Source organism: Penicillium cosmopolitanum (assembly GCF_028827165.1).
Source record: "Penicillium cosmopolitanum strain IBT 29677 chromosome Unknown utg000008l:1.0-4398992.0:1.0-4402845.0, whole genome shotgun sequence".
Lineage (NCBI taxonomy): Eukaryota > Fungi > Ascomycota > Eurotiomycetes > Eurotiales > Aspergillaceae > Penicillium > Penicillium cosmopolitanum.
The window spans coordinates 2117347-2140820 of NW_026622678.1; the positions used below are offsets into that span (position 1 = coordinate 2117347).

The 23474-nt window shown below is 49.1% G+C and overlaps 8 protein-coding genes across 8 annotated transcripts; 4 read left to right on the forward strand and 4 right to left on the reverse strand.

Moving 5' to 3' along the window:
* Positions 1-169: 169 nt before the first annotated feature.
* Positions 170-1915, reverse strand: N7509_007365 (U4/U6-U5 snRNP complex subunit PRP3; the record flags this gene model as incomplete). Its single annotated transcript, XM_056632002.1, has 1 exon — positions 170-1915. One exon carries the CDS (start codon positions 1913-1915, stop codon positions 170-172), a length of 1746 nt encoding a protein of 581 aa, XP_056487553.1.
* A 283-nt stretch (positions 1916-2198) lies between these two features.
* Positions 2199-6976, forward strand: N7509_007366 (DNA-directed RNA polymerase I core subunit RPA190; the record flags this gene model as incomplete). The annotated part of the gene is made up of 6 exons (XM_056632003.1): positions 2199-2383; positions 2467-2961; positions 3026-3467; positions 3521-4134; positions 4185-5808; positions 5876-6976. The coding sequence occupies 6 exons, from the start codon at positions 2199-2201 to the stop codon at positions 6974-6976; spliced, it is 4461 nt and encodes a 1486-aa protein (XP_056487554.1).
* A 76-nt stretch (positions 6977-7052) lies between these two features.
* N7509_007367 (DNA-directed RNA polymerase I subunit) lies at positions 7053-7457 on the forward strand (the record flags this gene model as incomplete). Its single annotated transcript, XM_056632004.1, has 1 exon — positions 7053-7457. The coding sequence occupies one exon, from the start codon at positions 7053-7055 to the stop codon at positions 7455-7457; it is 405 nt and encodes a 134-aa protein (XP_056487555.1).
* A 416-nt stretch (positions 7458-7873) lies between these two features.
* On the reverse strand, positions 7874-13524 carry N7509_007368 (ubiquitin-protein ligase RKR1; the record flags this gene model as incomplete). Its single annotated transcript, XM_056632005.1, has 9 exons — positions 7874-8395; positions 8461-8760; positions 8810-9183; positions 9249-9662; positions 9714-10564; positions 10616-12332; positions 12395-12788; positions 12842-13223; positions 13262-13524. 9 exons carry the CDS (start codon positions 13522-13524, stop codon positions 7874-7876), a joined length of 5217 nt encoding a protein of 1738 aa, XP_056487556.1.
* On the forward strand, positions 13511-16086 carry N7509_007369 (TFIIH/NER complex ATP-dependent 5'-3' DNA helicase subunit RAD3; the record flags this gene model as incomplete). Its single annotated transcript, XM_056632006.1, has 4 exons — positions 13511-13527; positions 13604-14060; positions 14114-14230; positions 14287-16086. 4 exons carry the CDS (start codon positions 13511-13513, stop codon positions 16084-16086), a joined length of 2391 nt encoding a protein of 796 aa, XP_056487557.1.
* Positions 16087-16393: 307 nt separating this feature from the next.
* Positions 16394-17182, reverse strand: N7509_007370 (sulfotransferase family protein; the record flags this gene model as incomplete). Its single annotated transcript, XM_056632007.1, has 1 exon — positions 16394-17182. The coding sequence occupies one exon, from the start codon at positions 17180-17182 to the stop codon at positions 16394-16396; it is 789 nt and encodes a 262-aa protein (XP_056487558.1).
* Positions 17183-19980: 2798 nt separating this feature from the next.
* ppm1 (protein C-terminal leucine carboxyl O-methyltransferase ppm1) lies at positions 19981-21244 on the forward strand (the record flags this gene model as incomplete). Its single annotated transcript, XM_056632008.1, has 2 exons — positions 19981-20233; positions 20355-21244. The coding sequence occupies 2 exons, from the start codon at positions 19981-19983 to the stop codon at positions 21242-21244; spliced, it is 1143 nt and encodes a 380-aa protein (XP_056487559.1).
* Positions 21245-21349: 105 nt separating this feature from the next.
* On the reverse strand, positions 21350-23316 carry N7509_007372 (serine hydrolase domain-containing protein; the record flags this gene model as incomplete). Its single annotated transcript, XM_056632009.1, has 4 exons — positions 21350-22181; positions 22247-22511; positions 22578-22688; positions 22755-23316. 4 exons carry the CDS (start codon positions 23314-23316, stop codon positions 21350-21352), a joined length of 1770 nt encoding a protein of 589 aa, XP_056487560.1.
* Between the last annotated feature and the right edge of the window lie 158 nt (positions 23317-23474).

Consider the following 23474-nt stretch of genomic DNA (forward strand, 5'->3'; position numbering starts at 1 on the left):
GTTGTATGGATGATAGAATACATATTTGCTGCATGGAAGGCACACAGTTGATGAGATAATAATACTAGTATGATCGATTGGTATCGCTCGTTGTTAGCAAAGGCAGAACCGATCCGATCAGTCAATTCTGCCACAAATAGGACCAAAGGTTGAAAATGCTGAAAATGCCTTAAAACTCAGCAGGCTTGGCGCTCTTCGCCAACACCCAGAAGTTCTCCATCTTTGCACGAGCCAAAACCTCCTTGGCTGCAGAGTCGGACTCGCAGGGTCTGGCACCCAGCCACTTCCTAAAAACTCGGTTCTTCGCCTGTCCTTCCCATAGAAGCGTGCATGTATTGTCACGGAAGTCCCGTAGCTCTCCCTTATCATCCTCTGTAGACCACCATATTGGTTGTCCCTCGCTCTTTTCAGAAGTAGTCGGGCCGGGATTATCGGTCCAGTCGATTCGGTTAAGCATAAGCTTGCGGTAATTGTTGATGGAGTGTTTTCCACCCTCGACGATAACCAAATTGACCTTAGGATGAGTGACACAGACACCAGTCAAAGCATTTTGTTCTGCGTTTTTATTGATCTTAAAGCGATTCCGGCCACTGGCGAGATTGTCGATTCTGTAGACAGAAACATAGATACCCAGTTGGGCATCGGTCTCTTGCTGGTTTGCAAGCTTCTCGCGTCGTTGGTCTTTGGTCAACTTGCGATCTTCGTTCATGGCCTCGTGGTCCTCACGACGCTCGGTGATTTCCTTGTTCACGCGCGCTTCAACAGCCGTGGGGTCCTTGACGGCTTGTTCACCAAGAACTCGCATCAAATTGGACTTCTTGACCTTGGGAGCAGGCGCGGGTTCAAGACCCAGTCGGATCTTTGCTTGTTGTTCTTTCAAATCTGCCATGCGTCGCTGGCGGCGAATCTTCGCTTGCTCCTTGTGTGTAAGGAACATAGGTTTTTGCGCTGGTTGATGATTTTCCTGGGGTGGCTCAAGGAGCACAGGGTGTTGAATATAGCGTGTGATAATCGTGTCGGGAGTGTCAACCTTGACATTTGCTGGATCCTCGATAGCAGAATAATCGCCCCCACTGACCAAGCCTTCGTCCCACCATTCAATAGCTGGTGGTGCGGGTACGAGATAGGATTTTTCGACATCCATATCTTCGTCAATACCGGCTTGTCGGGCCCTCTCCGCAATCCGCTTCTTCATAGCCTCCAATTGTGCCTGTCGTCGAAGAGCCGCAGCTTGTTGGATATATTTGCCCTTCTCGTTGAAGATTAACTGTCGGGAACTGCGTGGTTTGGCAACGGTAGCCTTCGGATCGAGACTGGGATCGAAGTATGGGTTATTCTTGATCTCCTCAATTGAAGGACCAGATAGATCCAGTCGAGCTTTGTTGCCGCGCTGGAACGCAGATCCTGGTGTATCCCGCCGGTTACCTCCTTTACTTTTTCCTCCACGGAATTCAGGCGCCTTATCGGAAAGCAGTGCTGGATGGAGACCGACATCTAGACCACCACGAGCCTTGGACAGGCCATCGTCATCGAATGCCGGAGCGTGTGAAGGTGTCGGCGCACTCGGTCGTTGTTGAGAAGGTGCATTGGCTCTGCTAGTCGCGGCGGCCACCCTGGCTTTCATCTGTTCCAACTTCGACATTGCAGCACTCGGCGCGGTCGAGCCTGGCGCGGGACTTGATCCTGCAGGAGGCGCTGGTGGTGTCGCGCCGCCGCGCGCCGCCGCTAGACGTGCGCGCACAGCTTCAGCCTTGGCTTTTGCTTCCGCGACCATCTTCTCGATATCCATCTTGGGTGCTGCAGGCGCAGCCTGACCTGGGGCTGGGGATCCATTGTTTGAGCGGGTCCTTTTTTGAGAATTATGATCGTCCTCTACGGGATGAGGTCGCTTCAGCGCATTACCTGAGTCCGCCATGGTGATGATGAAGGCAAAGGGAGATCACGCAGGGACCACGACCAGGAGGAGGGAAAGTCGAAAGTTGAAAGTCGAAAGGTGTGAAACTCGGCCTAAGTGAAGAAGGCAAGCTGCGTCTGCGTGGATCCCCCCCGGAGTAGGCGGTCAAGGCGGAAGGTGGCAGAAAAGTTACTCCACGCCGAGCAACTTTTACTTTTTTCGAATTTGTTCCGCATTGGAGACTCTTCGAGGCCCTTTGACATTCGCATAGCGTTTTCTGTTGCTCAAGGAGCCACAGGGCACAATGGCGACCTTCGCACGCCCAGTCTCCTCCAATATCGCCGGAGTAGACTTTACCGTTTACTCCGACGAGGAGATCAAAAAGCTGTCGGTGAAAAGAATTCAGAATACTCCGACTTTGGACTCTTTTAACAACCCGGTTCCTGGCGGTCTTTATGACCCTGCTATGGGCGCATGGGGTGACCATGTGTAAGTTCATGCTCTCAATTGTTCTTCTACTTTCCATCAATCAAGCTTTTGGGCTAACTCATTACCGATTTGCCGTCGATTAGCTGTACTACATGTCGCTTGAACTCTTGGTCTTGCACTGGCCACGCCGGCCACATTGAACTCCCAGTTCCCGTTTATAATGTCACCTTCTTCGATCACATCTACCGCTTGATTCGCGCCCAGTGTGTGTACTGTCATCGGTTGCAAATGTCACGCTCACTTGTCAACCTGTATGTCTGCAAACTGCGCCTCCTCCAATACGGCTTGACCGGAGAAGTCGCCAAGGTCGAAGAGATTGGATCTGCCAAGGGTGCCGCTTCCAAGGCTCAGACACAGAAGGGTGATGGCTCGGACTCTGAGGAGGAGGACGATGAGTCCATCATGGAAAAGCGCACTGCCTACGTCTCCCGCTGCATCAAGGAAGCCAAGAAAGACGGACGATTGGATGGATTAATGACCGGCGCAAAGAACCCCATCGCTGCTGAGAATAGGCGAGAGCTTGTGAAGCAATTCTTGAAGGATATTAACGGCAATAAGAAATGTCACAACTGCAGTGGGTACGTTACTATTGGAATACCTTTCTCCCGATAGAGTTTGCGCTGAGCTAACATTGTCGTTCAGTATCACACCCTCCTACCGAAAGGATCGCTACAACAAGATCTTCCGAAAGGGCTTGACCGAAAAGTCGAAGCTGGCTATGTTACACGGTGGATTCCAGGCTCCCAACAGCTTGGTCCTTCTTGACCAGGAAAAGAAGTCTGCTTCGAAAGACGGCGGCGAAACCTCCGTGTCCGAGGTTCACGGTGCCGAGGAAGAGATCCGCCGCGGTGCTGCTGTCACGAAGACGGCGACAGCTGGGGAGTCTGGCCAGGAGTTCGTGACTTCATCTGAAGCCTACAGTGCTATGCAACTTCTGTTCCAAAAGGATAGCGAGGTTCTTCAGCTCGTCTATAATTCTCGGCCGGTTCCGAAGGGTGTCAAGGTTGTCTCTGCTGACATGTTCTTCATTAAGAGCATCATGGTTCCCCCAACAAGTATCGCCCGGCTGCCCCTCAAGGCCCCGGTGAGATTATGGAGGCTATGCAGAACACCCCCTTCAACAATGTTCTCAAGCAGTGCGATCTCATTAACCAGATCTCCAAGGAGATTCAAAATGAGGATGAGAAGGCTCTTTCTCGCGTGCGCAACTACGGCGATCTTCTCCAAGCTATCGTTACGCTTCAAGACCAAGTCAACGGTCTCATTGATCGAGAGCGTACTTCCGTGACTGGCTCCGCCATCGCCTCTCTGCCAAACGGTATCAAGCAAATTCTGGAAAAGAAGGAGGGTTTGTTCCGAAAGAACATGATGGGAAAGCGTGTCAATTTCGCTGCTCGTTCCGTCATTTCTCCTGATCCCAATCTTGAAACAAATGAGATCGGTGTGCCCATGGTGTTTGCCAAGAAGCTGACATTCCCTGAGCCTGTTACCAACCACAACTTCTGGGAGATGAAAGAGGCTGTGATCAATGGTCCTGACAAGTACCCCGGTGCTTCCGCGATTGAGAATGAAAACGGCCAAGTCGTCAACTTGAAGTTCAAGAGTCTTGACGAGCGTACTGCTCTTGCAAACCAACTGCTTGCCCCGTCGAACTGGCGTCTCAAGGGCTCGCGCAACAAGAAGGTCTACCGCCATCTTACTAATGGAGATATGGTTTTGCTGAACAGACAGCCGACTCTGCACAAGCCCAGGTTTGTGGCCTTTCGATTTCTATCTATTTTCCTAGCTAACCTCTTCACAGTATGATGGGTCACAAGGCTCGTGTTCTCCCTAATGAACGGACCATTCGCATGCACTACGCCAACTGTAACACCTACAATGCCGATTTCGACGGTGACGAGATGAACATGCACTTTCCCCAAAACGAGCTCGCTCAGGCCGAGGCCAGAACATTGGCAGACGCCGATCACCAGTATCTGGTCGCCACCTCTGGAAAGCCGCTGAGAGGTCTGATCCAAGATCATATTTCGATGGCTGTCTGGTTTACGTGCCGTGATAGTTTCTTCGACAAGGAGGATTACGACCAATTGCTCTACAACTGCATTCGTCCCGAACATTCCCATATCCAAGGCGACCGTATCCAAACAGTTGAGCCCGCTTTCCTCAAGCCCAAGCCGATGTGGACTGGCAAGCAGATCGTCACAACGATTCTCAAGAATATCAAGCCCGCGGATCGTGCCGGACTTACCCTCAAGGGCAAGTCTTCCACCCCTGGTGATCGCTGGGGCAAGGACAACGAAGAAGGCACCGTCATTTTCAAAGACGGAGAATATCTCTGCGGTATTCTTGATAAGAAGCAACTTGGTCCGACTGCTGGAGGTCTTGTCGACGCTGTTCACGAGATCTACGGCCACATTGTTGCTGGAAAGCTGCTCAGTATTCTTGGACGTCTGCTTACTCGTTTCCTGAACATGCGTGCGTTCACTTGTGGTATTGATGATCTTCGATTGACCAAGGAGGGTGATCGCGCACGCAAGGAGAAGTTGAAGACTGCCCCCGAAATGGGTCGGGAGGTTGCTCTGAAGTATGTTACTCTCGACCAGGCGAACGTTCCTGATGAAGATGCCGAGTTGAACAGGCGACTGGAGGATGTTCTCCGCGATGATGACAAGCAGGGTGGGCTGGATAGCGTTTCCAACGCCCGATCCGCCAAGCTGTCCTCAGAAATCACCGCGGCCTGTTTGCCGGGCGGTCTTGCCAAGCCTTTCCCCTGGAACCAAATGCAGTCGATGACCATCACCGGAGCTAAGGGTTCGGGCGTTAACGCCAACCTGATTTCTTGTAACCTGGGTCAACAGGTTTTGGAAGGTCGTCGTGTCCCTGTTATGATCAGTGGAAAGACTCTTCCTTCTTTCCGAGCCTTTGAGACTCATCCCATGGCTGGTGGTTACGTCTCTGGTCGTTTCTTGACTGGTATCAAGCCTCAAGAGTACTATTTCCACGCCATGGCCGGTCGTGAGGGTCTTATTGATACTGCCGTCAAGACTTCCCGTTCCGGTTACCTACAACGTTGCTTGATTAAGGGTATGGAGGGCTTGAAGGCTGAGTACGATTCTTCCGTTCGTGAGGCTTCGGATGGCTCGATCGTTCAATTCCTGTACGGAGAGGATGGTCTTGATATCACGAAGCAAGTCCACCTTAATGATTTCGGATTCCTCGCCCAAAACCATGTCTCCATCTCGAAGCAAGTACAGGCCGATGATTTCCATAGCCTTTCCAAGGAAGACGTTACCGCCTACAAGGATTCGATCAAGAAGGCCCGCAAGACCGGGAATCTTGATTCTATGGATCCCATTCTGTCTCACTATCACCCCGGTGGTAACTTGGGCAGTACCTCTGAAGCCTTCGCCCAAGCACTCAAGAAGGTAGGCGCTTTCTTCCCTCTCAATTGTCGCTTTTATATGATCTTCTGACTGACACACACTTTTACAGTACACCGATGATAATCCGGACGGCCTCTTCAAGGATAAGAAGAAGGATATTGCGGGTTCCGTTGGAAAGAAGACCTTTGATGTTCTGATGAACATGAAGTACATGAAGTCCACCATCGACCCCGGTGAGGCTGTCGGTGTCATGGCCGGTCAGTCCGTCGGTGAACCCTCGACACAGATGACCCTGAACACTTTCCATTTGGCTGGTCACTCCGCAAAGAATGTCACACTGGGTATTCCTCGACTGCGTGAAATTGTCATGACGGCAAGTGCTAACATCATGACCCCCACCATGACCATGCTGTTGAACGAGGAGATCAGCAAGGAAGATTCGGAGAAGTTTGCCAAGGCCATAAGTAAGCTCAGCGTCGCCGAGGTCGTTGACAAGGTGCAAGTTAGGGAGCGAATTGGTTCTGGCGTGGGCTACGCCAAGGCCAAGATCTATGACATTGAGCTCACCTTCTTCCCGGCCGAGGAGTACTGCAAGGAGTATGCTATCCGAACCAAGGACGTGCAGAACGGCTTGCAAGCCAAGTTCATTCCTCGCCTGATCAAGCTCACCAGGGCTGAGCTGAAGAAGCGTAACGAGGACAAGACTGGTCAGAAGGCTTCCACCTCCCAACCTGAGATTGGTGTTTCCATTGGCCGAGTTCCCGAAGGTCCCAGTGGACCGGATCGCGAGGCTCAACCAGGCGACGACGACGACGAGGATGATGAGGATGATGCCAAGCGCGCCAGCGGAAACTCGAACAAGAGTAACCAGATCTCCTATGAGGCACCCGACGATGACGAGCAAGACATCATGAACCGTCAAGACACCCCCGATGAAGATGAAGAGACAGAAAACCAACCCCGCACCGCTGGTGATGTCGACATGGATAGCGACTCCGACGAGGAATCAGACGACGACAGCAACACGCGCGAGGACGACGTCAAGGGCAAGTTCGTTGAGGTTACCAAGTTCAAGTTCGACCCTAAGAAGGGTGGCTCTTGCACTATCCAACTGCAATACGATATCGAGACCCCTGAAGCTTCTGCTCCTGCCCCTCGTAGAGCAGGCTTGCCACAACGCCGTGATCCAGTCTATTCCCAACCTGGGTAACTGTGTCTTCGTTGAGGCCGACGACATCAAGGGTGACCCTGCCAACATCCTCACCGATGGTGTGAACTTGCTCGCCATGCGCGACTACCAAGACATCATCAAGCCTCACTCGCTCTACTGTAACTCCATCCACGACATGCTGAACCTTTACGGTGTTGAGGCCGCCCGTGCCACCATCATCCGCGAAATGGACGCCGTTTTCAAGGGTCACAGTATCTCCGTCGACAACCGCCATCTGAACTTGATCGGTGATGTGATGACCCAGTCCGGTGGCTTCAAGGCCTTCAGCCGTAATGGTCTGGTCAAGGACTCCACCTCGCCCTTCTCTCGGATGTCTTTCGAAACTACTGTTGGTGCTCTGAAGGATGCCGTTCTCGAGAGAGATTGGGACGATCTCAAGGGCCCGAGTAGTAGAATAGTTGTCGGTCGTGCCGGTACTGTTGGTACTGGTGCCTTCGATGTTCTCGCCCCTGTAGCATAGTCGCCTTGTTGCCCCGGAGTTACTTTTTCTCATCATGGTTCCCCTTGTCTCCTATTAGATGTGTATTCCGATTTTGCGATTTTACAGTTCTTTTTTGCGTTTTCTTTTCCTTTGCTATCTATCTTGATGTGTTGATGATATGGAGTTTTCTGTCCAGCGGAACACAAAAGTCCCATTCCCTGTTCATATAGCATTTGAGTCAAAAATAAAATTCTACTTATTAATTTATTGACAAATCGTAGTATGTTTTGTTTTCAACTAGCAAGTCGAGGGGGTCAGTCAAGGTTGGAAGCTACTACTAGGCCACCGAGACCTTTATAAGATAGTGAACTAGATCGAAAATTAGGAAATAACATCATGTCATAATAGTACTTTTGAGTCATTCCAAACGTCTATCATCTATTTACTTCACACATTCAAACATATACAAAGTTGTTACGGCACAATGGGCAAGTGCTCTGGTTGCTGCTCTTGAACCAGCGGAACAAGCAGACCGAGTGGAAAGTGTTCTTGCAGGTAGCACAACGCTTGTTGGGGGTCTGCATATCGGTTGAAATGACCGAATAACAGATAGCACACTCGCTCTGACCCTTCAGAGCACCTTGCACATTCCGCCGGAAAGCAAGCAGGCCATCAACTAGATTACCATTGGCAAACATAATGACTCCCTGGATGGTGAGAAGCCAGCTCTTCCACTTCTTCTCGTCGACAAGAACTCGGCTGCGCCCGACCACGATTGCTGGATGCAACGGGTATGCCGGAGGAAGGGAGATCGAGATGGAGACGGGAGGAGATTCCTCATCTACTGGGATGCTGGCGATGATCTCGGCTGTCTTGGGAGAGATCTTAACAGTCAAAGCACGCTCCTCATTCGGATCTTGAGTGGCAGCCCAGTCTTCGACGCCCTTCATGGAGTCTCCGGCTACAACAGGTGAGATCTACTCACGATGTTAGCGATTATTACTTTTGGTAGCGAGTCGGTTTCTAGCTTGTGAAAACTCACGTATCTTTCCGTCCACCCTTCTACTGGACCTTTGACACGCTTCTTGGTATCAATCCACCAGTTCTTAGTCATGTTGGCAAGATGTCTGAGACAAAGGTAGTAGAGATGCACCAAGAGCCACTGAGTCTCCTTCTCCGCATTCTCGGACTCATCGGGCTGGAACGATTGTATATCGAACTTGGTCGGGTCGATGATTTTGCCATGCGCTTTCTGAAGGAAGTCAAACGTAAACTCCAATAATGGAACCAAGACGTTGTTTTCCTTGATGTTTGCGGCATAGTATTCTTGAACGGGGAGCGACTGGAGAATATTAGCAGAGTTCGGACTTAAAGATGTATTGAGAGCTTACAGCATTGGAGAAATGATCGAAAATCACCTTCCAGCTTAGGAGATACGCCCTCAAACTAGTCCACATCTTATCATCGCCGTATGACATGTTCACCATTTGCATGGTGGGTGTTTCGAGTAGAAGAGATACAAGCTCATCGGGCAGGCTGACTGCGGACTTAGACAAGGCCACGTCGAAGGATACTTGCTCTTGAGCATGTGGGATATAACGGTGGAGGAGGGTATAAGCGGTGCGCTGCACAGCACGACTATGAGCAGTCAGAAGAGAGAAGACTTCGCTGACATCATCCAACTTTTCAATAGGAATGAAGTTAATCAAGCGTCGCAGAAGATCGACAGCGACGTCCCGTGGTTGATGATAGGTAGTTGAAGCGTCTGCTATAAGTAAGCCGCTGTGCACAAATTGAAAAGAATGATAAAATCAGGGGAGGTATCCTTACCGAACTTCCCGACAGAAGAAGCCAACTCATTGAAAAGTCCAACGCGTCGTTCAAGCCAAACATCTTGAAGATCATCGTTGCTTTCACCATCTGTCATAGACTTTAGACTAGAGAACAGTCTGAAGGACGCTACTAGCAGCGGAAGGCCCACTTCGCCCCCACTGATGTCCTTGAGCACAGTGCTCAAAACGGCCATGCTGTCTTCCCAGTGTGACCCATAGATCTCAGAAAGAGCTGGAAGCACAAATGATAATGTTTTGATAATCTCAGCGCTCAGACCAAGAGGTTGCAGTCCGGACTGAAGACACTCAATAAGCGGCTTCGTGAGAAAGACGAGTCGTTGCGTGGGGATTGTTGAAACAACGTTCTCCTCCCCAGATAGTAGGATATTAAGCAGTGCAAGTTTGCGGAGTCCTAATACTTGTTAATATGGTATCACAAACTATGAGTTGTCTAGAAACTTACCATCTGGAAAAGAACTTTGCGGTTTCAGCCCAGAGGAGTCAGCAACCAGCTCGTTGCAGATTCGATTTCCGATAGGATTTGACAAGATAGAGCTTCGAAGCACAATGAACCAGGAGGCCGACCGAATGGCATTAGCGGTGCGAGCACTTCTGCAAATTGTCGCGACATCATCGGCTGACTTGGATGCTGCCAGTGTCTCGACGGAGCCCATGATCTTGACAAAAGCCTCTCCAACGCGGTAGTCGAGGGGAGAAGTTCCTCCTAGTCCCTCGAGTTTGCTTTCCCAGAAGGCGAGTAGAGACGAAGAAACCGTTGATTGAGGCGCGTATCTGGTGTTATCCTCAGCGTGAATCCAGTCGCTGATTACTCTGCGTCCCTTGAAGACAATTTCAACATAGTCATCGCGCTGATCTGCCAACTCCAGGCCCAAGATTCCATTGGAGTTTTCGATACTCAGATCGTCATCAATCAGCTGCACGGCCAATGGGATGAAATAAAAGAGGGTTTCAAAGGCTTCTTTGTCCATGTGTTCATTCAGGTGTGTTGAGGCCAAAATCCTGATAGTGAAACTGGCGAGCCGGAACGCGGCGGAACTATGAGACGAGTCACGCGCGATACTGAGCCTTAAATCCTTGAATGAATCAGTCAGATCGTGCTGGATTAAATGAACAGCGCCAGCCAGTGGACTAGTAATTGCGGTAGAGGGACGCGGAGGTAGCTGGAGGAAGGGAGCCATAGCCGTCTCCCAAGTAGACGCAGAGGGTAAGATGTTTTTGAGACTGTATGTTGTTTCTTCTTTCGTTGCCAGGCCAGGAAGCAGCTCCTCAGCGATAGAAACGAGGGAATCAATTCTGTTTCCACATTAGTGAACAAGCTCGAAAAAGGGTTGGGATTTTACCCACGTTAGAGATTCTTCGCTTGCGTGAGAGAATCCATGTTGGAGGATCTCAATCTTAGACTTGGTGCTCGTATCACCAACAACGGTTTCCTTGAAATTCCTCATCAAAGACTCAGCCAAGACGGCCACCTCCTCCGAAGGAGACTCGGTGAGATACAACAGTTTTCCTGTTAACTTGGAGCCATTAGATCCACCCTGGAATTCGCGCACGGCAGCGGGAACGGTCTTTCCAAGGTGAGAGAGCCCGTGGAGGGCGTCGAAGACCCTATCCTCCGTAGACAATGACTCAATAATTGACATGAAGACTTGATCCATCAATGCCTCCCATGAAGTATGATTCCGGAGAACTGCAGTTACAATCGGCCAGTGTGGCGCACTGCCTCTGCAGGCTTTATCTAGAGCTCGCATCACGAGCGAAGAGAGCTTAGCTTGATATTCGACTTCGTTGAAATCGATCGTCGATAGAAGGCTTTGAAGGACATGGGCATTCGATTGTTCCGGGTCCAATTCCAGAGCTCGCTCGACGACAACTTCGAAACAAGAAGAGAATCCTTCCCATTGCCGACATGCCAGAATGATTGTAATCAGACGATCGCCGGAGGGCGAGAACAGAAGCTCGGGTGCATCCATCTTGAGGAAACTTAGAAGTTCCTGAGACTGTTTTGCGATAGAAGGCACTCTGCGAACGCACTCTTCTACAACCCCGGCGGCACCATAAGGCTTTCCGTTTCGGGAGCGTAGAACCTGCAGACAGTTGTCCAGAAGGGACATATTGGCCTTTTCAAAAATCTCTTTAAGCCGACACGCCTCCGTTGCTCGCGATATGACTGAAGGTTCCAATACAAAAAGGCGCTTCGATTGTTCGCAGATCGAATCTTGAGATGAGCGGAAGTCCTTCGACTGCTCTGGAGATGATAGCTTAACTGCTTCAAGAAGCCCGTTCGACAGACTTGACCATAGTAGCTCTATTTCTTGATATTGGTCATGAGCAACAAGAGCCAAAAGATAGTCGATACAAATATGTTCGGTGGACTGGGTGGGGAGCGACCACTGAGTCAGTTCGGGATCAGGTTGCACATAATGTGTCACCAAGGGGGAAAGTCGCTTTTGGATGAGTTCAGGACGTTGCTCCTCTGGCAAGAGATTTACAAGCCAGAGACTGATCTCAATGTAGGATTTCCACCCACTGAAAAGGTTTTGACGGGGCTCTTCTCTCGAGTTGAGGCCTTCTTGGAAAGTTTCTGTTAGAACAATGACAGTCGAGAGTTTGATTTTCTCATCGGTAGATGCTTTGTCGGCTCCACCAAGGACCTCCTGGGGAATCTTCCGGAGTAGCTCGTCAAGATTTGACCAAAATTTCCCAGTGCCACCTTGTGACCCCTTCTGAATATATTGACGGAGCCTCTTTGAAGACGAAGTCTTTCCCGTATAGTCCTCTGTCCATGCCTGGGGCCTTAAAGAGGTCAAGAGAAGAAGGGTCTCAGATAGCTCGGAAGCCGAGCCGAGCTGTGAGATGGATAAGGATTTCCCCACGATGGCTGAACTGAGGAGCTTCCAATCCACCCATCCGGGCTGCCTGGATACCGCAGTTCGCAGGAGAATATATATGGATCTGCGAACGAATGGATCATCATGGTTACAGAACCCCCATAAATCCTTGCTACTAAGCAAAGTTTCGATTTCTGAGAGGTTCTTTTGAAGATCCTCGTCTTCCGAGTCACCTGTTCAAATGTGAGATTTGGGTATGTCATGAGAGGAAGAGGAGAGTAGTGAGCGACGATACCTAAAATGCGATTGAAAAGAAGCAGTCCAGCTCCCACTACTCGCGCGTGTTTCGCTTCTGCGTCATCCCGCTTGACAGTCCTCTCATCGCTCAAGGTCAGGGGTGATTGATGGAGGAGAACGTCATCTACGAAATCCAGAATGGAACTTTGATAGATCTTCCAAACATTGTTTCGTTTATCCTGAGTCGAGAAGACACTGATAAACGATTCCAGGGCGGCGCGGTGAACCGGCTTGTCATTATCGTAGAGACCAGCCAGCCAAGCGCCAATAACCTTGGGCAGATGAGGTGCAATTCTCTTTCCAACAAGACCAGAGATGGAGCCCTGAAGTGTATGAGATATTTGGCGGACTCGTCGAGAGAGATCAATCGACAACCTTGGGTATATTTTAACCTAAACTCGGTTATTAGTTCGTGTTGTGATGTATATACCGGAATTCCACATACCCATGCTTCTAAAAAGCCATCATCAAGAGTTCCTTTCTTCGAATCCACGGAGAAGACATGTTCTTTGAGCTCTTCCAAAGCCTTCGTCCGTGTAATATCATCTTTCTTCAACAAATTCTTGAAAGAAATGACTAGTGTCTGCTCGGAAATACGAGACAGATCTGGCGGTTCGGCGATGTATGTAAGAGCCGACGGCTCTCGTCCATCACTCCCAAAATTGTTCGAGAAACCTCCAAAGGACCCGAAGGCGCCGGCAGCAGCGCGACTGCTGGAGGCCTGCGATTTGAACTTTTTGCTCATGTGGGGTATGAGGTCAGCGGGAATGGTGGGGGGAGACTCGAGAGATAGCGCCGGTGCGACACCAGCAAAATGGCAATTGACCCTGGAATGACTCGGCAGGGGTTTGAAGACAATTCACACCAAAAGCCAAGGGGATATTGGAGATCACAATCGAAGTTGAAGAACAAAAGAAAGCGAACTTGAGAAGTATGGGTTAAGCTGATTGGAATATCCCGCGGGCGGCCACCCGATTGGTAAGTCACATGATGATTGGTCATTGCTGTCCCAAACGGGAAATCATCCAGACCGGAGCTGCGGCCTGGACGAAGGTCATCTTTCTTTCCTTCGTGCTTTTCCGGGTGTGCGTGCAGCTTGGGAACATCCGCCAACATGAAGTTCTTCATTGAGTATTACCTCCCCCCATTACACTCCTAGCCCTCGCCTCTTCCTCCTTCCCTTCTAACCGGTGTTTCTTTCAATTAGTGATCTTCCGGTGCTGTTCCCGTACCCTCGCATCTACCCCGAACAATATGCCTACATGTGTGATCTCAAAAAGACCCTCGATGCCGGGGGTCACTGTGTGCTGGAGATGCCTTCGGGAACAGGAAAGACGGTCTCGCTTCTGTCGTTGATCGTCGCCTACCAGCAGCATTACCCGGAACACAGGAAACTCATCTACTGCTCGCGAACCATGTCCGAGATTGAGAAAGCACTAGCAGAGTTGAGGGAGTTGATGAAACACAGAACCCAGGAACTCGGGTACGAGGAGGAATTCCGCGCGCTTGGGTTGACTAGTCGAAAGAACCTGTGCCTGCATCCTTCCGTGAAGCGAGAGAAGAGTGGCACCGTCGTCGACGCGAGGTGCAGGAGTCTGACAGCTGGTTTTGTCAAGGAAAAGAAGGAGCGCGGCGAGGATGTAGATCTCTGCGTCTATCACGATGTATGTCCTGACACCCTTCGCGATGCCTGTGGGTTTTATTCTAACAAGCGCAGAACCTCGATCTGCTCGAACCGCACAATCTTCTTCCGCCAGGCGTGTTCACCCTCGACGCTCTACTAAAGTACGGAGAAGAACACAAGCAATGCCCATACTTCTCTGCTCGGCGAATGGTTTGTTTCCTTCGATGACCTCATACCGTTGCTTTGGTGCTAATGCGACCATTTAGATGCCCTGGTGCAACATCATCATCTACTCCTATCACTACTTGCTTGACCCCAAAATTGCCGAGCGAGTTTCCAAAGAACTTTCGAAGGATTGCATTGTTGTTTTCGACGAGGCACACAATATCGACAACGTTTGTATCGAGTCACTCAGCCTCGATCTTAGCGAAGATTCCCTCCGCAAAGCCACCCGAGGCGCAAGCAATCTGGAACGCAAGATTGAAGAAATGAAGAGCACGGATGCCGAAAAACTGCAGAGTGAATACTCAAAGCTTGTCGAGGGGTTACAGCAGGCGGAACAGGCTCGGGAGGAGGACCAATTCATCTCGAACCCCGTCTTGCCGGACGACTTGCTGAAGGAGGCAGTACCGGGAAACATTCGCCGTGCGGAACATTTCATCTCCTTTTTGAAGAGATTCATTGAATATCTGAAAACCCGGATGAAAGTGACCCATACTATCTCAGAGACACCTCCTTCCTTCCTCACACATTTAAAAGATCTCACCTACATCGAGCGCAAGCCTTTAAGATTCTGCGCTGAACGGTTGACCTCACTTGTGCGAACTCTGGAACTGGTGAATATCGAAGATTATCAACCACTCCAGGAAGTCGCAACGTTTGCAACCCTAGTCGCGACCTATGACAAGGGGTTTGTTCTCATTCTCGAACCGTTCGAGTCCGAAGCCGCCACCGTTCCGAACCCCATCCTGCATTTCACCTGTTTGGATGCTGCTATTGCGATAAAGCCGGTATTTGATCGTTTCAGCTCCGTTATCATCACCTCAGGGACACTGTCGCCATTGGAAATGTACCCCAAAATGCTAGGGTTCACCGCCGTCATGCAAGAATCTTATAGTATGACACTAGCAAGGAGGTCTTTCCTACCCATGATCGTCACACGTGGCTCCGACCAGGCTCAAGTCTCATCGTCCTTTGGTATTCGCAATGATCCAGGTGTGGTTCGCAACTATGGTACTCTGGTGACGGAGTTCGCTCGCGTTACCCCTGATGGTGTTGTAGTATTCTTCCCTTCCTATCTTTATATGGAGTCCATCATTAGTATGTGGCAGGGTATGGGTATCCTGGACCAGATCTGGAACTACAAGTTGATTCTAGTGGAGACGCCTGATGCACAAGAGTCTTCCCTCGCCTTGGAGACCTACCGAACGGCTTGTGGCAATGGTCGTGGCGCAATCTTGTTCTGTGTCGCACGAGGAAAGGTGTCTGAAGGTATTGATTTCGATCATCATTACGGTCGCGCGGTGCTGTGCATCGGCGTGCCATTCCAATACACCGAATCTCGAATTCTCAAAGCCCGTCTTGAATTTTTGCGAGAGAATTATCGCATTCGGGAGAACGACTTCTTGTCATTCGACGCTATGCGCCACGCTGCTCAGTGCCTAGGCCGTGTACTGCGTGGAAAGGATGACTACGGAGTGATGGTGCTAGCAGACCGGCGATTCGAGCGGAAACGGCCCCAGCTTCCGAAATGGATTAACCAAGCCATGTTGGATAGCGAGACCAATCTCAGCACCGATATGGCTGTCTCTACTGCCAAGAGCTTCCTGCGCACCATGGCCCAACCTTTCAAAGCCAAAGACCAGGAAGGAATTTCAACATGGAGTTTGGCTGACATTGAGCGTCACGAGGCGAAGCGTAAGACGGAAGAGGAGCGTCTCACGAGGGAGGAGCTCAGCAATGGAAATCATAAGATGGATAGTTTCCGAACCTCCGCGGTTGAGGTCGTTGATGATGAGTTCGACGATGACATCGATCAAGACATGATGATGCTTGATGCGCAGTAGTTGGGTCGGATCTCGTTTTGCTTTCGTACTCATTTTCTTGGTATACACTGGCGATTCAGGGCTCGGTCTGGAAATCAGGGGCGTTTTATGAATCGGGCATGAAAAACAACATAGCATGGAAGGTGTTTTGGACAAAAATTGTCATTTTATTACTGAGAGCTCCGCAATAATTAGTGGAATTTCTGCACGACAGATCCCAAATCTCTCGCAGGTCTCAGTTAAATAAAACCACAATCAAACAATAAAAATTATTATCAGAATGAATCCATAGCATGAAAGGTGTGGGAGAGGATTCGGAATAACAAAACTAACTGTTATATACATAAGCACCGACCAGGATAGATAAAGCCCCGATGATTCCAGCCCAACGGACGAGCCCACGCTGGACGTGATACTTGGCGGTTTCTTCAATTGCTTGCGAGTCGTTAAATTTTGGAAATGGAATATCCTTAGGAACTTTCTTTCCAAGAGCTTTGCAAAGGGGCTCCCACCCGTCCTTGACATTGACGAAGAACAGACGATCCTCTGGAACGTTCTCCTTAAGCCAGGCAATATGGCGATTATACGTGTCCACGCCATGTTCATGGGGCTTGGTAAAGTAGAGTTTCTCCCATTGAACAGATAAGAGATCGGCATAAGCTGGAAAGTGTCGCATTTCTGGAAGAGGGAGTAAAACGGCGCGAAGAAACCACATCAGAGCAAGATTCCGAATTTGGGCTAAACTCTTCGTCCAAGCTTCCGGGTCTCGAACGGTGCAGATCACTTTAGCGTCGGGGTAGATCTCTAGAATTTCAGGGACTAGCTGTGCAGCAGGTGTGTCAGTGACTGCACTATAACCATCCAGTCGTTGGCGTAGCAGGTCTTTCATGGCTGGTCGGTCCTTGGGATCTCCGTTGTTCCAGTATTGTAGGATTTTTATCCATGATGCGATCTCGATTGGTGATCCCATTGAGATTTGCGTTCCTCCATGGTAGGAGGGGCCGTCGAGAAGAATTTCTAGAGCGGCGTTGAATGAGGATGTTCCGGTGCGTGGGAGGCCCGCTCCGATGACTTGGAGCTCGGTGCCTGGCTTGGGGACAGATACGTTCTGGCCCATGGTGAAAGAATGTATTGAGATTGGTATCTACTAAGTGGAGATAATAGAGATGTCTTTGTTCCAAACATGGAAGATATACGGAGTAGACAACTCGGAAGATATACGTGACGCGTAAAGGTTTAGCCCCCAAACTAGCCACGGTCAGCCCTCGAGCCAAATGGGGCTCCATGCGGCGGCGAGTCGCACTTGGCTACCCTCTTGAATGACCGTCTTACTAGATGGTGAGATTATAACTGCTAATTAAAGGTCTCCCTCGATACGATGCAGATGATGGAGGGCAGACCACCTAAAATGATGATTTTTGGACTTGTTGGTAGCATTGTTTTTTCTTGGCCCGCTTGCATCTTGCCTCTTGTACCTAAGAACCAAGCTTCGACCAGTCTAACCGAAAGATTATTGGACCAACTTTTGGCCCCGTGGAGAAGCTACGTTGGTGTCCCTAATTGAGCAAAGTGACTGCCTATCCGTACGGCGCTCTAAAAGCACAGGGTCGGTAGTTGTATATAAGGGTATTTTTCCTGACCGTCTAAAATTACCGGTGTTTTATATACAAATTTGGACAAAAATACAGTACTACCGCAAAAGTTTCTACTTCCTAATTATCTACCATTATTGACCGTACTACGCATGACCGACTTTGCATGTCTGAGGGACCTTTATAACCTTGGGATCCATTCGGAGGAGGCAAAATGGGTCCTTCGTTAGCTTAAATGCATATAACGTAATCCACGGCCGGTCGGGACACACGGCTGGTCGGGACACCCACTCCAAAATCGCGTATTCCTACCACCCTACCTAATTCAACCGCCTACTATGCCACCAATTCGCACTGAATCTTCGCAGAAATTGGTCAATCAGGAGGGCAAGGTCCTATTAGCCCTTGAAGATATTAAAAATGGCCGTATCAAATCTATTCGCGCAGCAGCGAAGCTATACGACCTACCTCGTTCTACACTACACGCGCGCGCATGGAAGATCCTCATACGTCGATAAACGCCTATTAGGTCATAAACTGATACAATACGAAGAGGATTCGCTTACTGAATAGATCCTCTCTATGGATTTGCGTAGAGCAGCGCCTAGGCCCTCTACTGTTCGAGAGATGGCCAATATCCTTCTTGCAGTGCGTGGAACTACACCCTCAATAACTGTTGGCGTTAATTGGGCATCAACATTCGTTAAACGGCGCAATGAGCTTTGATTGCGCTTCTCTAAGCGATATGATTATCAGTGTGCTCTTAATAAGGATCTAAAGGCTATAAAAGAGTGGTTTTTAATGATACAACGCGTAATTGAGGAGAATGGTATCTAACCAGAGGATATCTATAACTTTGATGAGATTGGATTTGTAATGGGCCTTATATTATTATAAAAGGTGGTTATATGAGCAGAATACTATAGTTAGCGAATAATCCTTTAGCCAGATAATCGTGAATGGGTTACTGCGATTGAAATAATATACGCTGATGGCTATTTGCTGCTGCCCTGTATTATATTCAAAGGCTAGGTTTATATTGCTGGTTGGTTTGAATTAAATCTCCCTAGGGATTAGCGAATCAAAGTATCGAATAATAGCTAGACTACCGATGAAATCGGCCTTCGCTGGCTCTAAAAGATCTTTATTCTATATACTAATTTGCGTGTATAAGGGCGATTTCGGCTGTTGATTCTTAACGGGTACGGTAGCTATCTTACACCTTAATTCGATCGAATCTGTGCTGAAAATAATATTATACTACTCTGTACACCTTTATATTCGTCTTACTTACTTTAACCGCTTAATTTTGGGTGCTTTACAGTGCTAAACGTGCCTACGGTCGCTTTGTAAGTAATTTAGTCCGTACTGGCTATAATTATATCGATAAGCTTGATTTTCTTGTAGACTATCTATACGTAAGGATCGAAGCTTTTCAGCTAAGTATCGTTTAAAACAGCTTTGTAGCTACTGGTATCGTATCAGTTAATACTAATAGAGTGCTTTCTGAGCTTAATATCTCTCTCCGAATACCTTCACTACTATTAAGCCGACTAAGTAGCAGATTAAGCTAATTTACACTAAAAATACCTAGAACCGTTGTTCAGCTACAAAAGCAAGCTTCCTTACTGAAGGATCTACTATACCAACGGTCAAATATCTCTCCGAGCCTAATCAACAGTATAGTAAATCAGATTATCAAGGGCGCCTATCTATCGTTATATAGTGCTGTATTACTAGCGCAGGATAATACGAACCTTCGCGCAGCGAATAAAAAGAAACGTTAAAAGCGCACTCGTTTGACTAAGCAGATCGCTTGCAAAGAGGGCCTATCGATCGAAGAGGGCCTACAGCTAGTTGAATTGAACCTGGCTTGTTCAAATGCATGCCATGTGCAATGCAAAGTTACATTCGCTTTTTTCTGCTACTCACAGGTAATATATTACCAGTAGTACCATGAATATAGTGATCACTTCCTCTATATCATCTAAAATATAGGTTTATAGTAAGCTGATCGTCATATAATGATCGTTTGCTTCAAGTCTACTAGTACAATCTGCAGTTCCATTGGACCAGGAAAGGGACCCTAGCATGTAATTAACGATCCAGATAAATTGCTATTTTAATACAATTTCTATTTTAATTTGTTGTGATCCGTAAGAATAGATAAATTCGAGAGTATACTGGTAGTAGTAGTACTAGTAGTAGTACATTCCTGGCCCAATTCGTTCCGCGGGGTTCCCCACCGCGTCCGAGCTCCTCCCAAAGCTCCCCCAAGCTTCCTCCACCTTCAACTTTCTTTCCCTTCTCTGCCCCCTCCTTCATGGCCGCCCCCCAGATTCCTAACCTCAACTCTCTTCGACGAGGCCGAGGTCGCGGTCGTGGAATCGGCCGTTCGACTGACAATGGTCCAGAGTCGCGCCCATCAGGCAAAGACCGCATCGTGCAGGGCACCGACAATGACGCCAGCGTCTCCAGGCTGAGCGCCGTTGACTTGGGCTATCTTACAGACGCGTACGCGACAGCACTGACTCCACGGGGATCCGCGACAAGAAGGTTTCCAATTATCAACAGAGGTATGTCCAAGTGTCTCTGCGCTACCCAAAGAAGACAGCAGGCAATAAGGTGGGGGAAGGGGGAGAGAGGTGGGGGTTTGGTCCAAATAAACTTGAAAGCTAACGCGCTTCTCTCTTTCAGGAACATATGTTCGCACGACAGCAATCGACCAGCTTGTCACAAGCTTCCTAGGCCTCTATACACCCGAACAAACTCAAGCGAAGCGTAAACAGATCATCTCGTTAGGAGCCGGCTCCGACACGCGAGTCTTTCGAATTCTCTCCTCGCGCCAACCCTCCGATCTCGTCTACCATGAAATCGATTTCGCCGTTAATACTACCTCAAAGATCCAGGCGATCCGATCAACCCCGCAATTACAACAGGCGCTAGGAATTAACACGCCTGATGCTGAAGTGTCTATCTCTGAAATGGGTGATGCGTTGCATTCTCCTTCATACCATATTCACCCGGTCGATCTACGTTCGCTTTCGGTGAACAGTGACCGTGACCTCTCCACCATACTTCCCGGTGTGGAGAGAGAACTGCCCACGCTACTGGTATCCGAATGCTGTCTGATCTATCTCACTCCGAGCGAGGCAGAGCAAGTAGTCAAATTCTTCACCGAACATCTATTCCAATCCGAATCCCAACCCACCATCCCGCTAGGTCTGGTCTTGTACGAACCCATTCGTCCCGACGATGCTTTTGGCCGAACAATGGTCTCGAATCTCGCGACGCGGGGCATCCAGCTCCAAACTTTGCACAAATATGCATCGCTGGAGGCGCAGCGGTGTCGATTGAAGGAACAAGGATTCGGGGACGGACAGGCGGGTGCAGATATCGAATTCATCTGGAAGAACTGGGTGTATGAAGAGGAAAAGGAGCGGGTTGCGGGACTGGAAATGCTGGATGAGATGGAAGAATGGCAACTTCTTGCTCGTCATTATTGTATTGCTTGGGGGTGGAGAGATGGGAGCGATGCTTCGGTTTTTCAAGGTTGGACTACACTCAAGGCTCAGTCGGACAATTGATTCAATTGATGTCTGAAGTATCCTTCACCAGTACATTTGAAATGAAAATTATGAACATAAACAAAAGAGGCTATGGTACGGCATGAGAACACGAGGCCAACACTTCTATTTCTCCTTCTCCTTCTGCTTCTCTAGAGTCACTTCCAGTGCAGGGACTTCGACGCTAACAACCTTACCCTCAGCATTCAGAGTGAAGATGAACTCATCCAGCCCATGGCCATTGTACTGGTACCTATCCACATGCATCCACGAAACACAAGTCGGGGTATCATTATCTGCCAATTCAGTCATATCCTGCAAAACAGCACGGAACGACTGCTTCGAGCCAGCCTTGTACTCCTCACTCAAACGGGTCGGATAAAGGCGAATACTAAGATCAGTCTCATTCGAGACACCAAGAATCTTCGACAAAGTCTCACGGTAATCTTGACCATTGCTCACAAAGTCATCGATATAGATTCCCCATCCCACTCTCTCCGTATAGTCAATGGAAAGAGACGAGTTAGAGCTACCAGCGCTAGTATACACGCCATAGTAATTCTCAGCAGCCTGAGTAACTGCTGAGTTGAGCACGCCGCCCAGCGCTTCTTGCATGTAATCCGCGTGTGCGTTTAGATCGGCTGGTGATTCGGTGTCTGCGGAGAGGATGGCATAGCCGACACCCCAGTCCGGAACTAGGCCCATGTATGAGCTATACAAGCTTTCTTGGTAGCCTTCGTTGCTGAGGATAGTGTATACGTCGACCATTGGCGATGTATTGGGGTAATCGCCCCCGCTGTAGATGACGAATGGGTATCCGATTGAATTGGCAGGATTCGCGGTGTGAGTGGCAGGCTTTAGCCAGCGGTTGGTTTGAGAAGTAGTGAGAAGGGTAGATTTCATGATAGCCTGGCCAACACGGGCGAGGTTGTCTAGACTGCTAAACATGGAAGTCGATCTATGTTTTTCCAATGTGTTAGCTTATGGTGGTGACCTGGATGGAGGAAATTTGGTATAACTCACGCTTCAGTTCCGGGAAGATGGGCCAGCCAGCCACTGGCTTTCTGATTGACGGGGATGACAGCATTCTGGGTATCCAGGGGAGCGAATACGGATGTGTCGTTCAGCTCGAGAGGGTCGAGGATCTGGTGCTTGAGGACACGCTTGAAACTTTGACCGGTCCGTCGCTCAATTATGTACCCCAGAAGCTGGAAGGCCATGTTCGAATATATGGGTGTTTGACCGGGATTGGCGATAGGAGCCTGCTTAGACAGCTGGTGGAGAAAGTCTATATGAATTAGCTGAATTAGCCACTAGAAAGCATGCGGAGGCTAAGATACATATAGTACTTTACCTTTTTGACTGCATTTAGAGTTAGAGCTACAGCAAGGCCGGTCAAAATTCGAGTGTATTGGGAGTCCCGCCTTGAAAATATCCGCTTCAGAGGTTAAGTCGTCGGAACAATCTATACACAGTGGGTTAACAGTCATCTATATATAAAAATAGGGAGAATTTCCGAAGGCAAACTCACAATCTCGGGGAATACCGCCCATGTGGCTGGCAAGCTGACCGACAGTAATGTCGCTCCATATAGTCTGAAGAATAGATGTATGGGTGGATGAATCATTGGAGAGCTCAGGGAGGTACTTGGTGACGGGATCATTGAAGATACCATCTCCCAGAGTCCTGAGGAGGCTCCAAACAGTGAAAAGCTCAGTCAGGCCACCGATGCGATATATACTGTCTTTGGAGGCATTTCGGGGCTTATCAGGACCATTCCTATAATCAGGAGCAGTGTAGTGATACTGCCAATAGAAAGGCTCATCCTCGGCGGTTCCTTCATTGGTAGAGAACACTGCAATGCTAAAGGAGGTAGTGTTGATATTGACAGGTCCATTTTCGCCGTCACCAGTGCGCATCAGATCATCAAATTTAGCAGTAAGATGTTTGAGGGAACTTTCAATTGCCTTGTCATTTAAATCGACCTTGAAAGGAGGGTAAAAAGGGCCCAGTAGTGGGCAGGGAGTGAACTCCGACAGTGCCGAAGTAAACAAGAGAAAGAGAGAAGCAAAACGGACGGGCGAGGAAAACATCTTCGACTTGGGAAACAAATAAATTGGTAGACACGGATTGTTCTTCTTGTTGTTGAGTTCATTTCATACATTTTATACATCGTTCTTGTCGAAGCGCTGTGTGGGTCGGCTCGGTGATCGTTGTTCGCTGACAGCCTGCTGCCACAGCCTCACTCGCG